Source organism: Podarcis bocagei, assembly GCF_964188305.1.
Source record: "Podarcis bocagei genome assembly, chromosome: 1".
Classification (NCBI taxonomy): domain Eukaryota; kingdom Metazoa; phylum Chordata; class Lepidosauria; order Squamata; family Lacertidae; genus Podarcis; species Podarcis bocagei.
In genome coordinates, this window is record NC_138125.1 from 85,082,061 (window position 1) to 85,100,170 (window position 18,110).

The following is an 18,110-nucleotide window of genomic DNA, read 5'->3' on the forward strand; positions in this document are numbered from 1 at the left end:
CAAAAAAAAAAAATCACAGAAAAATGACAAGGGGGAGGGAAACCAGCTTTTTTTAAAAAAAGGCATAGGCATGGGAGGATAAAATTATAACGCAAAAGAATAAAATGGGAGGAAATACCAAAGGAACATGTTACAGCCACTTGCACAAGGCTTCATGTGTAAACAGTGAAGGCTGAACTAGGGGCAATCCTGTGTGTGTCTGGCAGAAGCTGACAGGAGCAAGGAGGAGAACGTTATGCTGCCTGTGGGTTGTTGATGCGCCCCATGAAGACTGGGAACCCATTATCCCTCATCACTGCAACAAGGAAGGGCTGAGACACTTCAAAGATATTGGCTGTGCGTGCCAGGGAGACAACTGTGGCAGCCGCCGCTTCCACTCCTTCCTCGCTGATTTCCAGCACAGCCCTGTGGTGAGCACTGGACACGGCCAATTCTTTATCCGTGGAGATCTCACACAGATCGGCATCATAGAAAAAGCCAAAATCTGAAAGAGAAGGTTGGATTAAATGCATAAAGATAATATCGGATGAAACCTAAACTCTCTTCTCCTTTGGCTGGAAATAGGTTTCAAAGCAGAGCTACGAGGGAAGAGATCCCTGTACATGCCTGTAAACATTGTAGTACTTCCAAGGCAAGGCTTTCCCCACAATTAGCTAGAGGTAGAATTAAAATGGAGGTGCCATATAGCATTCAATAGTGTTATATTAACCAGCAGTGCCCTTCCCCAAGGAAAAGTTCTTCTTATAATGTTGACTTAGAAGTATTTTCCAGTCAGCAAAAGTCCCCAGCAACATTAATTTAAAGCTTCCCTTTTGCAGGTTTAGCCCAATTTATTTCTTCTTGTTTTAGCATGGGTAGGGAATTAGTGATGCATGTCTCCTGAATTAGCCAGAGTCTGTTTGTGTGTGTTTGTGTGTGTGTGTGCGCACGTGAGAGAGAATTGGTTTCCTTCAGTTATTACTTTCCCCTCTTATTTCTTTATTAGCACCACATCACTATTTCACACACACAAACACAGAACACCCCAAGAGGAAAAGACGTTGGCTAATCTAGAAGCAGACACAAGAATCTTTAAAAGGCATCGCTTAGCCACACCGGATAGGTTGGCACGGCAATTCTTTTACAGCAAATAAATGGTAGTAAATCAGGCCTGTGGGGAGAAGAAAGGACAGAAGGACAATACTGTTAATACTGGAATACATTGAGGTTGGTGGCTTCCAGCTGAGGCATTTATTGTGCAATAACTATGCCCTGTGAACTCATGTTTAATGGAGGGCTCATATGACATGGTCATTGTCCTGTAAATCACCACCCATGTTTTCCCAGTGCTGCTTCCATCTGTTTTTCTTATCCCAAGAAATCTAGTTTGGGGAGAAGGCCCATGCAGCCAGTCCTGCTCTGTGAACAATGCTGTGAAATAGGCTTCTTCGTGGGCTTGAGTGAATTAAATATACTGGTGACAGGGTGGTGGAGTGTGGGGGTTCGCGTTTCTTTCTATCACTGACACAACCTATCCTTCATGCTGAAAAGGAGCAATGCTTCTTTGCCTTTAGCTCATTTCTCCTCTCTCCAGCTATATTTTTCTTACCCATCTCCCCAATTATGTTCATGAGGTTCTGGGAAGTGTCCGCCTTGAATCTGGGTAGGTAGACCACGGTAGGCTTGAAATGGGTGCTTTCCAGCTTGGTCATCACTGACTTGAAGACAACTGCACTGAGGCGCTCCTCCACCTCGGTGAGATTTTGAGTTATGGAGCGGGGCATGATGATGACCAGGCTCATGTTGTTAGACAGCTGCAGTCGGCCAACCTAGCAAATTAAACACCATCAGTCTCCTGCCTTTTTCCCATATTCTCATGCACCCTGCTATAGAGGAGCACCCCATTTTCCCAATGCTGTATTGGTCGAAACACAAGATTCCCCACACTGTTAAAACGAGATCTCTTTTAAACTATATCTACGTACTGTAAGTATCTGGTATGGTCCAGTGCTTTTTGCAATCTAAAAAACCCCACACAAAACCAGATGCAGCTTCTGAACTCGTCTCACAATGAACAACTCACTGACCAACCAGCACCACTTGTTGAGAAGGGTGTGAGACCCTTTTACAAAAATGGCTGAAGTTAACAGCCAGATGCTCTGACCCATTGCACCACCTGGAGAGTAAGCCATCTGTGTGGTTTCCATATACATATGTATATGGTATATAGTTGTTGTTGTTGTTGCTTAGTCATTAAGTCATGTCCGGCTCTTCGTGACCCCATGGACCCAAGATCCAGGTTTGGGGCAACTCCCCCACAGATATTTAAAATCACAAAATATGAAGCAAAATAAAGCATGGGAATATAGGTTGCTGGACCTTTAAAATATGCCCCTCCAAATGAGTTCCAAAATGTACTCTTAAAAGTTTCTTCCCAAAGTTCCCCTTTTCCCCCAGCAGAGGAAAATACCACGTTTGGCAAGGTAAGAAAAATTCTTTACTTACAAACTCTCCAAAGGTCAGATTCATGAGCTTCAGAAAAGTCACACAGGCAGTAAAGCTTAGCTTAGTTACAAAGTGGTGAAAGTTCCTAAATTATTGGTATAGAAACTCGAGAGTGGCTTGGCTGGTGAGAGCCATGCAACTAAGCTCAAACCTCTTCACATGTAGCAGAGACAATAGACTTGCTTACCTATTTCCTCCCAAGGCAAGGGGAAATGACCTAGAAGAAACCTGGTAGGACTGCTTCCACCATGGCATTAAACCCTTCATGCATTGACTTAAGCATGTTGCTTATATTAGACTGGCTATCCCACACTTAGGTTTTATACAAACCAGAATTGGGGAGAACCTGTGGCTTATATTCAGATCAATATGGTATAGCTCTAATTTGCTGCTTTCCATTTTTCATCCTCCCCCCCCCCCTTTTATATTTGGAAAAGAAGAAAGGGTTCCGTGTGGGCTCAACGGAGTAAAGTTAGCACACACACAAAAATCATAAAACGGTTATTTATATAAGGAACACCAAGCCTGTTTGGTGTTCATTCTCCTGTTGGATATGGGGTGCATGTTTTGTGTTGTGGTGGCTTTTTGGATGACTGCAATATGTTTGTTCTGTATTGTTTTAATTGTTATTTGATTGAACTGCAGTTTTGTGTTTTATTTTCTGTTCTACAAATTGCTATGGGACCTCCACCAGCTGTGAGAAGCAATTGACAAACCAAACTAGCCTAAGTCTTTACAGATGTGACCCAGTTCAACAGCAGGAGCAACTGTTCAAGGAGAAACCCAAGACAGGCACAAGATAGCCAAGCTGCTGGGACCACCAAAGAACAGGAATGCCTTAGGAGCTGAGGGTATAAGATCATCCCTGCACTGCAAGTTTCAACAAGTGTGAAACCAGTTTAAGAAACCTGGAAACTGTATTTTTGCTAGGAACAAAAGCAATTCTTACCACCTTAGATCTGCAGTTCCCAAGGTTCTTGGATGGGAGTGCTAAACATTAAGCCAAGCTGATACTAGTTTTTGCTTCTATAGGTATGTTCATTGCATTAATAATTAATTTTTTAATATATTGGTTTCTTTGTTGCAAGCCATCCTTACTAGAGTGTCTGAACCAGGTCTTAGAAATTGAAAATGTAAGCCTCTCCCAATCCCCAAAGGCATTACCTTAGCCTGCAGGCTGTGGTCAATGAAGGAGGCCATTGGGTATTTCTTACTCATCATCATTTGAACATTGATGGGAGCTAAGCCTGGGCGGTAGAATTTTGCCTTCTTTGTGTCTTTCTCTACAAACATTTCCTTCCACTTGGCTGAAAAGATGAAGAGCTTGGATCAGCTTATTGAGGCATAAACACCAGAAGAGCTCTGCTTGAATCCAACTAAAAAGTACACATTACACATTGGCCAACCATAGGCCTCCAGGAAGCCTCACAAGCATGACATAAAGGCATTATGCCTAGTGGCTATCACCACCACCACCAGCACCATTTATATGCTGCTTTTTCCCATACTGAGGTTTACAGTTAAAACTACAAAAACACAAATATTCCATCCCCATGTCTTGTGGCAGTGAGTTCCACAGTTTAACTATGTGCTGTATGAAGAAATACATCCTATTGTCTTTCCCGAGTCTCCTGCTAAGAAGTTTTGTTGGATGACCACATGTCTAGTATCATGAGAATCCACCCTATCATCAGGTTGCAGAGTAAGTTATGCATTTTTGAAGACTGAAAGAAAAAGACACCATACCTCATATTTAATTAACCCACAATCTAAACTTGCACCTGTAAGGGTAATGCTAAAGAAAGTCCCTGAACTTTCCTACTCACTCCTCTTTATACGTTTCACAACCTGGCATTGATGAAGCACAGTTCTGTCCCTACTAGAGTCACAGCTTGCCTGTCCCAGCCAAATACTGGCTGCTTCCAGAATGGATTTGTGCTCTCCAAGCACCATAGTTCCTAACTGTTATGGAGCAGGGAGGATCTACACTACTCCCCCCCCCATATATATATACAGCTAGTATTTTTGTTTGGGTATGCATACAGTGAGGATTCTGGCTGCAGGAGTGTCAAGAGCCCAGCATGTCTACATCCTTTGTGGAAGGCCAACCATAGCGTGGGATAAGGGCGGATAAGCCATTTGCCCTGCATCAACCATCATATTCCTGTTGCTGGCTTCATTGCCTTCCACTTGTGGGGAGACCTCTCTACCAGTGGAGGCTCCCTGTGCAGTTAAGAATCCTAGAAGATGGGGGCTATATGTAGCCCATCATGTTTCCCATCAGTCACACTTGTATTGCGTGTGGGCTTTGTATTTCTATATCATATATATCGATTTTTGTTGAGACAAGTCAACCGATGGGAGGTCTCTTGAAATTTAAAGTGATATAAAAGCTCAATAATGGTGGAACCTCGAGACATGCCATGGTGTGGGGAAATAGGGGATAACTGGAATCTGCCTGGGGACCAGTGTTTCAGGAATTGAGTGCCAAAGGGTAGGGAAGCCAAACTGGCTTTGGGTGAGCAGTCTCTCTGGATCAGACGTTGGGGGACAGAAGGCCCTAGAACCTTCCTACTTACAGTAGAAGTAGACAGCATTAAGGAGTATCATCTTGGCATCAGAATCCAGCTCATTCACAATCTTCTTGATCTTCTTGTTAGTACTTTGGCTCACCCAACTGTTGATGTCCGCCACATCCTGGTTGCTGTTATTAGTAAGGTGAGCCAGTTTGGTTTTATAGAACATCCTTGTCAGGTTGAGGAAATCATTTTCCAAGGGGAGAGCTGCTCATGAAGAAAAAACCAGAGATAGAAAAATACTCCCTTCTTGCTCTTGTGGGTTATCTTGAGAGGACTCCTTAGGTAAAGGTAAAGGTAGCCCTGCCCGTACGGGCCAGTCATGTCCGACTCTAGGGTTGCACGCTCATCTCGCTCAAGAGGCCGGGAGCCAGCGCTGTCCGGAGACACTTCCGGGTCACGTGGCCAGCGTGACGAAGCTGCTCTGGCAAAACGGCACCAGAGCAGCACACAGAAACGCCGTTTACCTTCCCGCTATGAAGCGGTACCTATTTAACTACTTGCACTTAGGGGTGCTTTCGAACTGCTAGGAGCTGGGACCGAATGACGGGAGCTCACCCCGCCGCAGGGATTTGAACCGCCGACCTTGCGATCAGCAAGTCCTAGGCACTGAGGTTTTACCCACAGCGCCACCCACGTCCCAACAGGACACAACAGGACACAGTGACAAGTGCCAGAGCCCATGGAAACGCCATTTACCTTCCTGCTGCAGCGGTACCTATTTATCTATTTGCACTGGTGTGCTTTTGAATTGCTAGGTTGGCAGAAGCTGGGACAGAGCAACGGGAGCTCACCACTGTCAAGCGGATTCAAATCACCAACCTTCTGATCAGCAAGTCAAAGAGGCTCAGTGGTTTAGACCACAGCGCCACCCACGTCCCTTTAATTCAGCTATAATCCATAAACAGAGAATATGGAGAACATTTCAGCTATGTTCCACAACTATAAAACCAATTTCCACAGATGTTTTCTGTTTTGAAACACACAGTGTCAGTGTGAATAAGATCTTACCTGAGAGAAGATACCGTATTTTTCGCCCCATAAGACGCACTTTTTCCCCTCCAAAAATGAAGGGGAAATCGGGGTGCGTCTTATGGGGCGAATGCCTGCAATCCTCGCGCGCCCGGCAGGAGGTCCCACCGGGTGCGCAAGGCTTGGGGTGGCAGCCTGTCGCCCGAAGCACGGGGAGCCCTCCGGAGGGCTCTCCCTGCTTCGGGCGAATGCCTGCAAGCCTCGCGCACCCGGCAGGAGGTCCCGCCCGGTGCGCGAGGCTTGGGGCGGCAGCCCGTCGCCCGAAGCACGGGGAGCCCTCCGGAGGGCTCTCCCTGCTTCGGGCGAATGCCTGCAAGCCTCGCGCGCCCGGCAGGAGGTCCCGCCCGGTGCGCGAGGCTTGGGGCGGCAGCCTGTCGCCCGAAGCACGGGAGCCCTGGGGAGGGCTCTCCCTGCTTCGGGCGAATGCCAGCAAGCCTTGCGCGCCCGGCAGGAGGTCCCGCCCGGTGCGCGAGGCTTGGGGCGGCAGCCTGTCGCCCAAAGGACGGGGAGCCCTGGGGAGGGCTCTCCCTGCTTCGGGCGAATGCCTGCAAGCCTCGCGCGCCCGGCAGGAGGTCCCGCCCGGTGCGCGAGGCTTGGGGCGGCAGCCTGTCGCCCGAAGCACGGGGAGCCCTCCGGAGGGCTCTCCCTGCTTCGGGCGAGTGTCTGCAAGCCTCGCGCACCCGGCAGGAGGTCCCGCCCGGTGCGCGAGGCTTGGGGCGGCAGCCCGTCGCCCGAAGCACGGGGAGCCCTCCGGAGGGCTCTCCCTGCTTCGGGCGAGTGTCTGCAAGCCTCGCGCACCCGGCAGGAGGTCCCGCCCGGTGCGCGAGGCTTGGGGAGGCAGCCTGTCGCCCTAAGCACGGGGAGCCCTGGGGAGGGCTCTCCCTGCTTCGGGCGAATGCCTGCAAGCCTCGCGCGCCCGGCAGGAGGTCCCGCCCGGTGCGCGAGGCTTGGGGCGGCAGCCCGTCGCCCGAAGCACGGGGAGCCCTCCGGAGGGCTCTCCCTGCTTCGGGCGAATGCCTGCAAGCCTCGCGCGCCCGGCAGGAGGTCCCGCCCGGTGCGCGAGGCTTGGGGCGGCAGCCTGTCGCCCGAAGCACGGGGAGCCCTGGGGAGGGCTCTCCCTGCTTCGGGCGAATGCCTGCAAGCCTCGCGCGCCTGGCAGGAGGTCCCGCCCGGTGCGCGAGGCTTGGGGCGGCAGCCCATCGCCCGAAGCACGGGGAGCCGTCCGGAGGGCTCTCCCTGCTTCGGGCGAATGCCTGCAAGCCTCGCGCGCCCGGCAGGAGGTCCCGCCCGGTGCGCGAGGCTTGGGGCGGCAGCCTGTCGCCCGAAGCACGGGGAGCCCTGGGGAGGGCTCTCCCTGCTTCGGGCGAATGCCAGCAAGCCTCGCGCGCCCGGCAGGAGGTCCCGCCCGGTGCGCGAGGCTTGGGGCGGCAGCCTGTCGCCCGAAGCACGGGGAGCCCTCCGGAGGGCTCTCCCTGCTTCGGGCGAGTGTCTGCAAGCCTCGCGCACCCGGCAGGAGGTCCCACCGGGTGCGCGAGGCTTGGGGCGGCAGCGGACTGCTTGCGCGCACCTAGAAGCTTGGGGCGCGCTGAGCTCAGCACGCCCCAAGCTCCTGGTGTAGCGCAGCGATCCGCTAGCCCTGGGAGAGCCCCGCGGCTATCCCAAGGATAGCGGACTGCTTGCGCGCACGCAGAAGCTTGGGGCGCGCTGATCTCAGCTCGTCCCAAGCTTCTGGATTAGCGCAGGGGTCCGCTAGCCCTGGGAGAGGCGCCCAGCTCTCCCACGCTAGCGGAGACCTTGCCTGCACGCAGAAGCTTGGGGCGCGCTGAGCTCCGCACGCCCCAAGCTCCTGGTGTAGCGCAGCGCACCTGGGGGGGGGAAATAAAAAAATTTTCCTTTATTTCCCCCCCAAAAAACTAGGTGCGTCTTATGGGCCGGTGCGTCTTATGGGGCGAAAAATACGGTAGTGCGTGGGAAAAGACGGTGTATGGGAATCTTGAACCTGGTAGTTTACTCACCTGGTTGGAAAAACATTGCATTGGCGGAGGTCAAGGCCTCTGATTTCTGGAGACTCTCTAGTGCTCTATGGACACATGTGAATCCTTCAGGATAAAAGAGCAGCCTCTCAAGACGGTCCTTGGTTTGATTGCAGGTGCCTGGATGGCAAAGACAGGGTTGTGAGGAGCAGGTATCTGTCATTGCATAGGCCAGTGTTTCCCAACCGGTGTTCTGCGGCACACTACTGTGCCGTGAGACATCGGCTGGTGTTCCGTGGGAGGGAGGCGGGCGAGTCGGGCGGCGAGAGGCGGCGGCGGCGAGGATCCGCGTCGAGCCGGGGGCGGCTCCGCGGTGGTGGTGCCGAGCGGCGGGGCAGCGCGCGCAAAAGGGAGGAGCGCGAGACAGCGGAGGAGGAGGAGGCCGGCATGTCCGGGCAGCAGCAGCAACAACAGCAGCAGCAACTCCCGCCGCCGCCCCCTCCTCCGCCCGCTATCGCCGCCACCACCACAACAGCCGCCGCCGCCTCAGCTGCCGCCGTCCCTCAGTCCCTCGCTCTGCTGCCTCCTCCCACCCCGGCAAGGGGGAGGGAAAAAACTTTCACTTTTGTGCGTCCCTCCCGGCGTGACGCTGCGCGCTGACGTCACGGGGCGGGGCTTTAATGGAGGTGTGCCGCAAGATTTTTTTCCGGTAAACAGGTGTGCCGTTGCCCAAAAACGTTTGGGAAACACTGGCATAGGCCATGGCTTCCCTTAATTTAGTGAGGAATTTGTTAAGGAGGGAGTGACCACCCGCCCCACAACACCAACAGGACCAGGAAGAGAGCTGGGTGACTCAAGGGAAAGTGGGGTGCTGACCATTGGTTATGTCCCCTCTGGCCCTGACCTGTCACTGACCCGAGGAAGTGTTTGCCAAGCTGTGCTGAGTGGAGGCATTCATTGTTGCTTTTTGTAATACACGCTGGCACTTTTGGTTTGAGTGATGGAGCAGGTAAGGAGGAAAGCGGGGAAAATAAATTGAATAAATGATAATATATGAGGGACTGGAGGTCCACCAGGTGAAGCTGAGAAGGACAGGACATGCTGAAGCTCTGGGAACACCATTTAGGGAAATAATAATAATATTAAATCACGTGGCTGGCATGTGCTGCAGTTGCTCATTGCCAGAGGAGCAATCATGCTGTACTTTGTACATCTTGATATATGCCCGTTTTTCTACACAGAGATTATTTCAGATGCAGAGGTCTTAAGCCTGAAGTGATGATGTGCACACCTGAAGGTAGGTATGGCCTTACCCAGCAATAGGTTGGAGAGCATCACTGCGACACTGAAGGGTGAAAAGATCAAGTTAGAGCCAGGCTTCTCATGTAGGATTGCTGCTTTATAGAACTCCACAGAAAATTCAGTTAGAGCCTCAAACAACTTCTTTTCATCCTCTGTAGTGGCACGAGCGCACGTGGCCCATGGATTAATGCGTGGCTGGCACTGTTTGGATGTGCAAGGGGTACTTGCCGTTGCCTCTGCTGTTGTTGGTATTCTTGTGGCTGGCTCTGTTGTGTTTGTGGTCCCAGCAGGCATCTCTGGGTCATCCAGACATTCCCTGACACCAACCTCAGAGACTCTTGACTGTTTACATTCATTGCCTTCTGCTTCCCCATTTCTTTTGTTAGATGCAACTTCCAAATGAGTAGCTTCCTTTTGCTCATGGCTCCCTTCGTTTTCTCTCTCGCCTCCTTCTTCCAGCTTCACTGTAGCATTATCTTCATTCTCAACTGGAATCCCCTGTCAAATAGTGTTAGCAATATACCATAATAGATGATGATTAAAAATGCCATTTCAAATACTGCTTGATATATAAAAAATATATCTAAGAGGTATGCAGGAAGCTAAAACAACAACAAATGTGATAAAAATACACAATGCAATATTAATACAAATTACTAATAAATCTTTTCTTCCCTTCTTTTGACACAGCTCCCCACCCAACACCTCTCAGCTTCCTGACTCTTACCCAGGACTCCACCCATCCAAACTCACTCTCACCCAGGGCCCAAACAATCTCACAAATCACCCTCAAAATCTCCCCAAAAAGAGGGTTCTTGGAACCTGCTGGCATCCCCCTAGTCCCACCCTCTAAGGTTGCTTTTACTGGCAGGCAGCAGGGTTGATGGAGCTGCCACATCTTGCCCACAGCTGTGTAGCTTGGTTCAACTCTATACAAAACGTGTTCGAAATCACTATTGTACTGCTATCTCAATCTCCAAGCGGAGGGCAATTCTAGGCATTCCAGGGTGGGTGCTTGCCCAGGTTTTGGTTTCCTTGGAATGAAGGCCAGCAGAGCGTAAGATGGGGCAGGGGGAGGGGCTCACAGCATTAACTCCCTAACTGATCTTGCTTCCTCATTAGGTTCCCAGGGGAGCCCCAGAGCCCAGCACCAAGCAAACATGTATCTGAAACATGTCTCCGGTGACTCCGGTCTGAAGAAACATTGCAGCTTCCAGGACTTTTTAGTTTGGATAAAAGGCGAGTAAGAGGTAGCATGATAGAAGTTTATAATATTATTATGCATGGTATGGAGAAATATTTCCTTTCTCTCTCTGGTAACACTAGAACTCATAGACATATAGCCAAGCTGAATGTTGGCAGATTCAGGGCAGATAAAAGAAAGTACTTTTTCATTACGGAATTTGCTCCTACAGTGTCCTGGACCTCACTGCTGGATGATGAACTTGAACTTGGACTCAGAATGCATAAAACTGAGTGGAAGGAAGGCAAAGTTAAAAAAAACACAGCAGATGAATTACATGGCTAAGAATGAGCTGAGATTATCCAAGAAGAGACACCCACCCCCTCTTCTTTTTGAAAACAGGGTAAGCATAGCCCTTAGGGCGGAAAGCAACACACATCTCAGGACTAGGCAAGCAAATTGGAATTCCTCCAAGTGAGTTGGACCTGTGAGGTTTGTTCATGCTGGCACTGGTGTCTCCATGGCTGGGAGATGGAGGTGGAGTCAGTGCTGGCTCAGTATCCAACTTACTGTAAGGACCTCCCCAGAAGGAAGAGTTTTCTAACTGACAGGAGGAGGTGACGGCGGCTACACTTTAGGGAGTTCATGACTAGAGGTGTCTGATAACACAGGGGTGTAACACCTCTCTGTCAACCTGCTTGGATTCTTCCCAGGATCCAGCTCCTGACTCCCTTGATCACTGGGCCCCTCCACTAGCTCAGACATTTCTTGGAGGCCCAATTTCACCTCCCCCAACCTGCTAGGATCCTCCTCTGAGCCATCAACCTCTCACTCTCTCCTCGGGATCTGACCATCCCTTCCATGACATCTCCACAGGGCTCATGACACCCAGGAGCCAGTGATGGCCACCAGCTTGAATATTACTTATACCCCGCCTATCTGACTGGCATGCCTCATCCACTCGGGCCAGCTTCCAACAGAATACAGTGGTACCTTGGGTTACAGTCACTTCACGTTACAGACGCTTCAGGTTACAGACTCCGCTAACCCAGAAATAGTACCTCAGGTTAAGAACTTTGCTTCAGGATGAGAACAGAAATCGCACGGCGGCAGCGGGAGGCCCCATGAGCTAAAGTGGTACCTCGGGTTCAGAACAGTTTCAGGTTAAGAACAGACCTCCGGAATGAATTAAGTTCTTAACCCGAGGTACCACTGTATAAAAACACAGTGAAACATCGGACTTCAAATATCTTCAAGAAAGTTGTGTAGTTGTTTAATTCTTTGACATCTGATGGGGGGGGGGCATTCCACAGAGAAGGCCCTCTTCCTGGTTCCCTGTAACTTCACTTCTTGCAGTGAGGGAACCACCAGAGGAACGTTGGAGCTGGACCTCAAGCTGGTTCAGGCTAAATGATGGGGGCAGAGATGCCCCTTCAGGTATACAGGACAGGGCTGTTTAGGGTATTAATGGTCAGCACCAACAATTTGAATTGTGCTTGGAAACATACTGGGAACCAATGCAGGTTTTTCAGAACCGATGTTATACTGTCCTGGCAGCTGCATTCTGGATTGCTGTAGTTTCTGTGTCACCTTCAAAGGTAGAGCACATTGCAGTAGTCAAAGTGGGAGATAACCAGAGCATGTACCACTTTGGCAAGACAGTGCGCAGGCAGGTCTCAGCTAGTGTAACAAACGGAGCTGGTAAACAGGCACCTTGGACACAGAATTAACCTCCACTTCCATGAACAACTGTGATTCCAAAATGACTGCACACCAAGGCTGCACACCTGGTCCTTCAGGGGCACAGTTACCCCATTCAGGACCAGGGAGTCCCCCACACCTGCCCCATGTCCCCCCAAAATAAGACTTCTGTCCTGTTGGGATTCATCCTCAATCCATTGATCTCCATCTGTTCTCCATCTGCTTCCAGACATTCACACAGGGCATTCACTGCCATCACTGGTTCCGATTTAAATGAGAGGTAGAGCATATTAAATGAGAGGTAGAGCATATTAAATGAGAGGTAGAGCATATACCCAGTCCAACACCCCTGACAAGGGGTTAAAGAAAATGGACCTAATTTCCATTCTAATCCAGATTAACAAGCACACCTGTCTGAAGATATTCCAGGGCCAATTCCATCCGCCATTGTTTGTGGTCTGAGTCAGCTCAGGTCCGTCATTCTCAGCTTCTCTTATGCTCTTTTTTGGCACCTCCTTGTTGCAAGAAGTCACAGAGAAATAAATCCCCATTAGGAAAGTCTTCATTCTCTGGTTTATCATGACCAATAAATGTGCTTCTTTCTCTTAATCAGAAACTGTGTTGGGTTCTAGATCCCTGCTGCAAACTGGGGTAAAGAGTGGTGAGGCAGTGGCAAGGTTAGCACAATCAAGCATCCTGGTGGGAACACTGGATTGCACTGGTGCATTTGCACCACACTGACCTCACCAATGTCTCATCCCTTCTCCTCTCTGTCCTGTTATCCAGAAACATGACTGGAGCACCCTCATTCTATTGCCCACAACATAATTTAAAAGGGATTGGCAGCTAAAATTCAAATATGTCTACTTGGACTAGTAGTAGGATAAAGTAATTTCCATTCTAGTCCGTATTATTAGCCACACCTTCTGCTCCTGTATTTTGTCCTCAGTTGTAAGTGCATAAGCCCCTATAGTACTTTGCAGCTCTCATTCTTCATTTTCATAATCCTGGAAGGGAAGAGGGATCTCAGAATCATTTATTCCTGCATCTGCAACCTCTGTGGCCAACACCCCACACACAACATGGAATTCTTTGGAATACAACTTCCTTGTGTTTTTAAAATGTCATGGAGAAACCAATCTCCATTAGAGAAATTGTTGTTCTCCTGATTATCATAACCAATTAAAACACTTCTTTCTTCAACCAGAAACTGTTCAGCTATCAGTAGCTTCTCTTTCTAAATGAATAATTCAATAGTTGCTGCTTTGGGGACACGGGGCTAAGGATAAAGGACCTAATTCCCATTCTAATCCAGATTAACAACCACACCTGTCCGAAGATATTCCAGGGCCAATTCCATCCGCCATTGTTTGTGGTCTGAGTCAGCTCAGGTCTGTCATTCTCAGCTTCTCTTATGCTCTTTTTTGGCACCTCCTTGTTGCAAGAAGTCACAGAGAAATAAATCCCCATTAGGAAAGTCTTTGTTCTCTTGGGAACAAGGGGTTAAGGATAAAGGACCTAATTCCCATTCTAATCCAGATTAACAAGCACACCTGTCTGAAGATATTCCAGGGCCAATTCCATCCGCCATTGTTTGTGGGCTGAGTCAGCTCAGGTCTGTCATTCTCAGCTTCTCTTATGCTGTCTTCTGGCACCTCCTTGCTCCAAGAAGTCACGAAGAAATAAATCCCCATTAGGAAAGTCTTTGTTCTCTGGTTTATCATGACCAACAAATGTGCTTCATTCTTTTAATCAGAAACTGTGTTGGGTTCTAGAGCAGGTGGACAAATAATTGCACTGAAAAGGTGGGAGAAACTGGGTGACTTGAGGAAGGGCTCAGGTAGGGTGAGGGAGGTGAAACTGGAGCCTCAAGTGGTGGCACAGCTGACAGACGGGGGACAGTGATCAAAGAGAGTCAGGAGCTGGATCCTGGGTAAGTTTCAAGTGGTTGTTGGAGTGGTGTCCTCCCCCTGAGATATTGGATATGTCTAGTCAGGCACCTCCTAAAGAGCTGCTGCCGCCAGCTTTTCCCGTCATTCCTGTCTGTAAAGACACTCCTCAGGGGAGATGCCTGAGAGTACGTCAGATACTGAAACTGCACTCCTGCACCAAGGACATAGAGGTGCTGGCACCAACATGAACAAATATCACAAGCCCAGCCCACTCACAGAAGTTCTTGTTTGTTTGCCCAGAGCAGAAAGGCCTGTCGTTGTCTGTGCTGATGTTTGGGCCTTCCCCAGTCTTCAAAAGGAAGAAGGAGGAGACATTGAGCTTGTTGGATCGACGCCTCAGCTCACACTTAGGAGCACTGGACTGCATCTGTGCCATACCAGCCTCGCCACCACCTGCCCCCTTCCACTATCCCTTCTGGCATGTAGCAGTGATGTGGGAGACTGGAGCTCATGTGAGTGCCGCCATCCTATTCTGCTGCCCACAACTGAATTTAACAGAGATTGGCAGCTAAAATTCAAATGTGTTTATTTGGACTAGTAGTCCAAACATGTGGCATCATATATGATGTTGGATGCGGGGCAGGTAAAGACATGGCTGGGCCAAAAGGGGATTGTCACCTGTTAACCCCACGCAAAAGACCTGGATGCAGTAGAGTTTGTGATGTCAGGTGATGGACAGGTAGGCAGGCCCACTGGACGGATCTTGTTATCTACCCCGACAAATATGATGAAGGAATAAAATGTATAGAAGATGTCATTGAAAGCATGCAGCTATCTGAGATGGGGTAAGCCCGGGAGATGACAACATACACAGCCTCCCTCTCTTTCTCATGTACACAGATGAGGCTCATGCCACATCATAACACGTCCCCTCCCAATCTTTCTCTCTCTCTTTCAATACTTAATGCAGGAGAATTAACAAGGAAGTAGTACTGCTGTCCTCATGTCCTACTTTTAAGGTTCTCATACAGCTTCGGCTGTCCACACCCACACAGAACATTGGACTAGATTGAGACAAGTGTCCAAGACCACAAAGCAAATACAAGGCAGAGGTTACATCTGAGTCCTAAATACCAAACCACATATTTGACCCTGATACTGCAACCCAAACACACCCATTTCACAGAAGGCAAACTGATGGTGCTTAGAGACAAGTAGCCTGCCTAAGAACCTGAGTGCAAAGCAGAGGTTGGGTCAGAGACCCCAAAACACCAAACCACTCTTGAATCCTACATTTTTCTGCAGCAAGGGGACACCCAGGTCACAGAAGCACTGATGGTGCTTGGAGACAAGTAACCTTCCCGAGAGACTACAATGCCAAAAAAATGAGATCTGAGCACCCAAACACTCATCTGACCACACATTTTCCCGCCTCAGCATAACACCCACACCACTGAAGGCAGGTCAGCTAACTTCCCATTCAAATCAATGCCCCTTCAGTGAATTTACTTACCATCAATTACCCACCCTAATGACCCTTCAGTTGATTAATTTACAATTAATGTCTGACCCCAATTCTGCCCCTCTCTAATTAACCCTCAATGCCCTCCATTCCCCACTGCCTCAAAAGAAAGCAAAATATGAATCTTGGGCTTATTTTCCTGCCCAGGCAACAGAGCCCAGTTCTCCTTGCCTCCTACTTAAAAGGAGAAACTTGGATGGGAGAAGGATCTTGGGAAGGCAGGTGTTGTCCACTTAGTGTTCCACCAGCCAGGCTGCCTTGTATTTCCTTCACATATGTTCCTCCTCATTGCAGCACTGAGGTTGTCAATGGAGCCTTAAAATAATATGGCTTTAAAAATAACCCCAAACCTGAGTATGTGTATGTTGATTTTCATAGAGTTTGGAGGGCCTTTTCAAGAGGCATAAAGGTGCCATAAACTCTGGGAACAGGGAGCACCACCGATTCTCCAGAAGCCACTGAAAGACTCCCATAGCTTTGCTGCTCTCATTGGCTTCAGCATCCCATGTGTTAAAATAAGCAGGACAAGGAGGAGCCTGCTGGCAGATGGTTCAGCACTGCAGTCTGAATGTGGATCCTAAACTGTCCTGGGGCCCTGCTGGACACACCTGTAGCAGCGACAGATTCCCACAACAGGCTATACGTTTTGAGAGTTAGTTGTTCCAAATGCAACTTGAAAACCAGGAAGTAACAGTGGTAATGTTAGGTAAGGTGTGAACCAGGAATCTCCCAGTCTGCATCTTGGCATGACTCCAGCGCTCCTTGAGACTGATATGTGTCCAGGTCAGAAGCCCTCTGCAACCAGTAGAAGGACTACAACCAAAACAAAGTAGTGCAGGCCAGGCAGGTGGGGGAGGCAAGGGCCAGGTAGAATGCATTTCAAAGGTGCAGCTTTGTCCTGCACATTAGATTTCTAAAGGAGAACTAACTAACATTAGATTTCTAAAGGAGAACTAACTAACTAACTTCCCATTACCCTCCTCTTCCTGAACATATTTTCCCTAAAGCAAGTCCTCTGCACTTTGAGGGGAATAAACTTTCAAATAAGCATGCTGTGGATCATTTGGGACAGGGGTGGGGAATATTTTGTCAAGGGCCACATTTCCTCAGAGAGTAAACTGTCTGGGGTTTCTACATGTCAGTGGTGGGTGGGACTGAAGCTGACAGTGGGCAGGGTCAGAGCCCAAAGTGGGCATTCTATACCATTTTAAAACATGGGGTGTTTTTTGGGGGGTTATTGGGCTGCTGTTTTTATTTTGATTATATATTTTGTGGTTTTACATTCTGATTTTGTTCTGTGAACCGCCCTGAGACCTCCGGGAATAGGGTGGTATGTAAATTCAATAAATAAATTAAAACAAATAACACAGCCATTGCCTCTTCCTGGCTTGCTGTTGTCTTTTGTAGGGATCTTTCTGAAGCTGGGGAGGGGTATGTAATAACAGAACAGCAGAGCTGGAAACAAGGCCAGCTGAAGATATTTGGCTGCTTGAAACCGAACAACGAATGTTGCCTCCTCTCCTCCCCAAGTCAAGCTGCATAAATAACTATCCAAGACTAGGCAAGTTGTTTTGACACCCGAGGCAGAACATCCCACAAGGAGCCCTCCCTCTCCTGGCAGCAAAAATGCACTAATAAGTTGTTAAATAAATAAGCCCTCTCCTGCTTTTCATGGCACTCCAAACCACTCTGCCTAATGTTAGGGAGCAGGGCTGGCCCTGACTGGAAGGTAACCTAAGATGTCATCTAGTCCAATCCCTTTCTGTGTTGCTTACACCTCTGCTACTCACCTGTGAGAAGCTTGGTATCAGAGTTGTGGCCAGGCCTAGGAGGATCAACCAGATCTTCATGGTGGCAAAAATCCTGCCAAAGAAAGACACTTGAATTTAATCCCCAAAGAAGGTGAATGCACTTGCTCCTTGCATGGGACTAACACAGTTCCTCACTGGAGAAATTTCTGAAGAATATCTGCTCCAGTCAGCTGCTTCCTCTCCTTGCCCCCCTTCTCTGGCTGCTTGCAGGCTCCTCTCTCCCATTTTTCGCAATCTCGGATCACGTGCCTAAAGAAAACATTAGATTCACGGACTTCAGGGGAATTCCAGTTCCCTAGTTTCCCTGGCTTGAGAGGAAATCATTAGAAGATGTGGTGAAATAAGAAAACTGTCAAAGGAGGGGAAGGCCGAGGACAGAAGTACTTCTCAAGTAGAAAAGAAAGAGTTCAAGAAATTACCTTCTCTGTGGGGAATTCTTCAAGTGATATGGCCCAACTGTTGTGACATACCTTATCTACTTTCTGAGTGGATCATGGGGGAGGGAAAAAGGGGTTTATTTATATCTCATTGGTTGGCTGCAGGCAGTAGTTAGTTAAAAATTAAGGATTAATTCTCCAAAAAATGAGAATTCCTGTAAATCATGAGGCAGGAATGGGAGCAGGCCAGCCTGAGG

At 49.0% G+C, this 18,110-nt stretch overlaps 1 protein-coding gene across 5 annotated transcripts; it reads right to left on the reverse strand.

Moving 5' to 3' along the window:
* Positions 1–33: 33 nt before the first annotated feature.
* SERPING1 (serpin family G member 1) lies at positions 34–17,681 on the reverse strand. Of its 5 annotated transcripts, XM_081190703.1 has the most exons (10): positions 17,456–17,681; positions 13,805–13,909; positions 13,581–13,685; positions 12,662–12,766; positions 9,379–9,865; positions 8,108–8,245; positions 5,064–5,267; positions 3,649–3,791; positions 1,589–1,808; positions 34–484 (listed from the first exon to the last, which is right to left on the reverse strand). In XM_081190703.1, exons 1-10 carry the CDS (start codon positions 17,513–17,515, stop codon positions 234–236), a joined length of 1,818 nt encoding a protein of 605 aa, XP_081046829.1. In that variant the 5' UTR covers positions 17,516–17,681; the 3' UTR covers positions 34–233. The 5 variants fall into 5 exon arrangements, with proteins under 5 accessions (XP_081046829.1, XP_081046830.1, XP_081046831.1 ...); XM_081190704.1 differs by lacking the exon at positions 13,805–13,909 and having other exon boundaries at positions 17,456–17,680; XM_081190705.1 differs by lacking the exon at positions 13,581–13,685 and having other exon boundaries at positions 17,456–17,680.
* Between the last annotated feature and the right edge of the window lie 429 nt (positions 17,682–18,110).

Coding starts and splice junctions, on each gene's coding strand:
- SERPING1 (XM_081190703.1), bottom strand. CDS start 17,515: ATGAAGATCTGGTTGATCCTCCTAGGCCTGGCCACAACTCTGATACCA. Junction 12,767..13,580: donor CCTGGAATATCTTCGGACAG/GTGTGGTTGTTA, acceptor TCTTGCAACAAG/GAGGTGCCAAAAAAGAGCAT. Junction 485..1,588: donor GAACATAATTGGGGAGATGG/GTAAGAAAAATA, acceptor CTTCTCTTTCAG/ATTTTGGCTTTTTCTATGAT.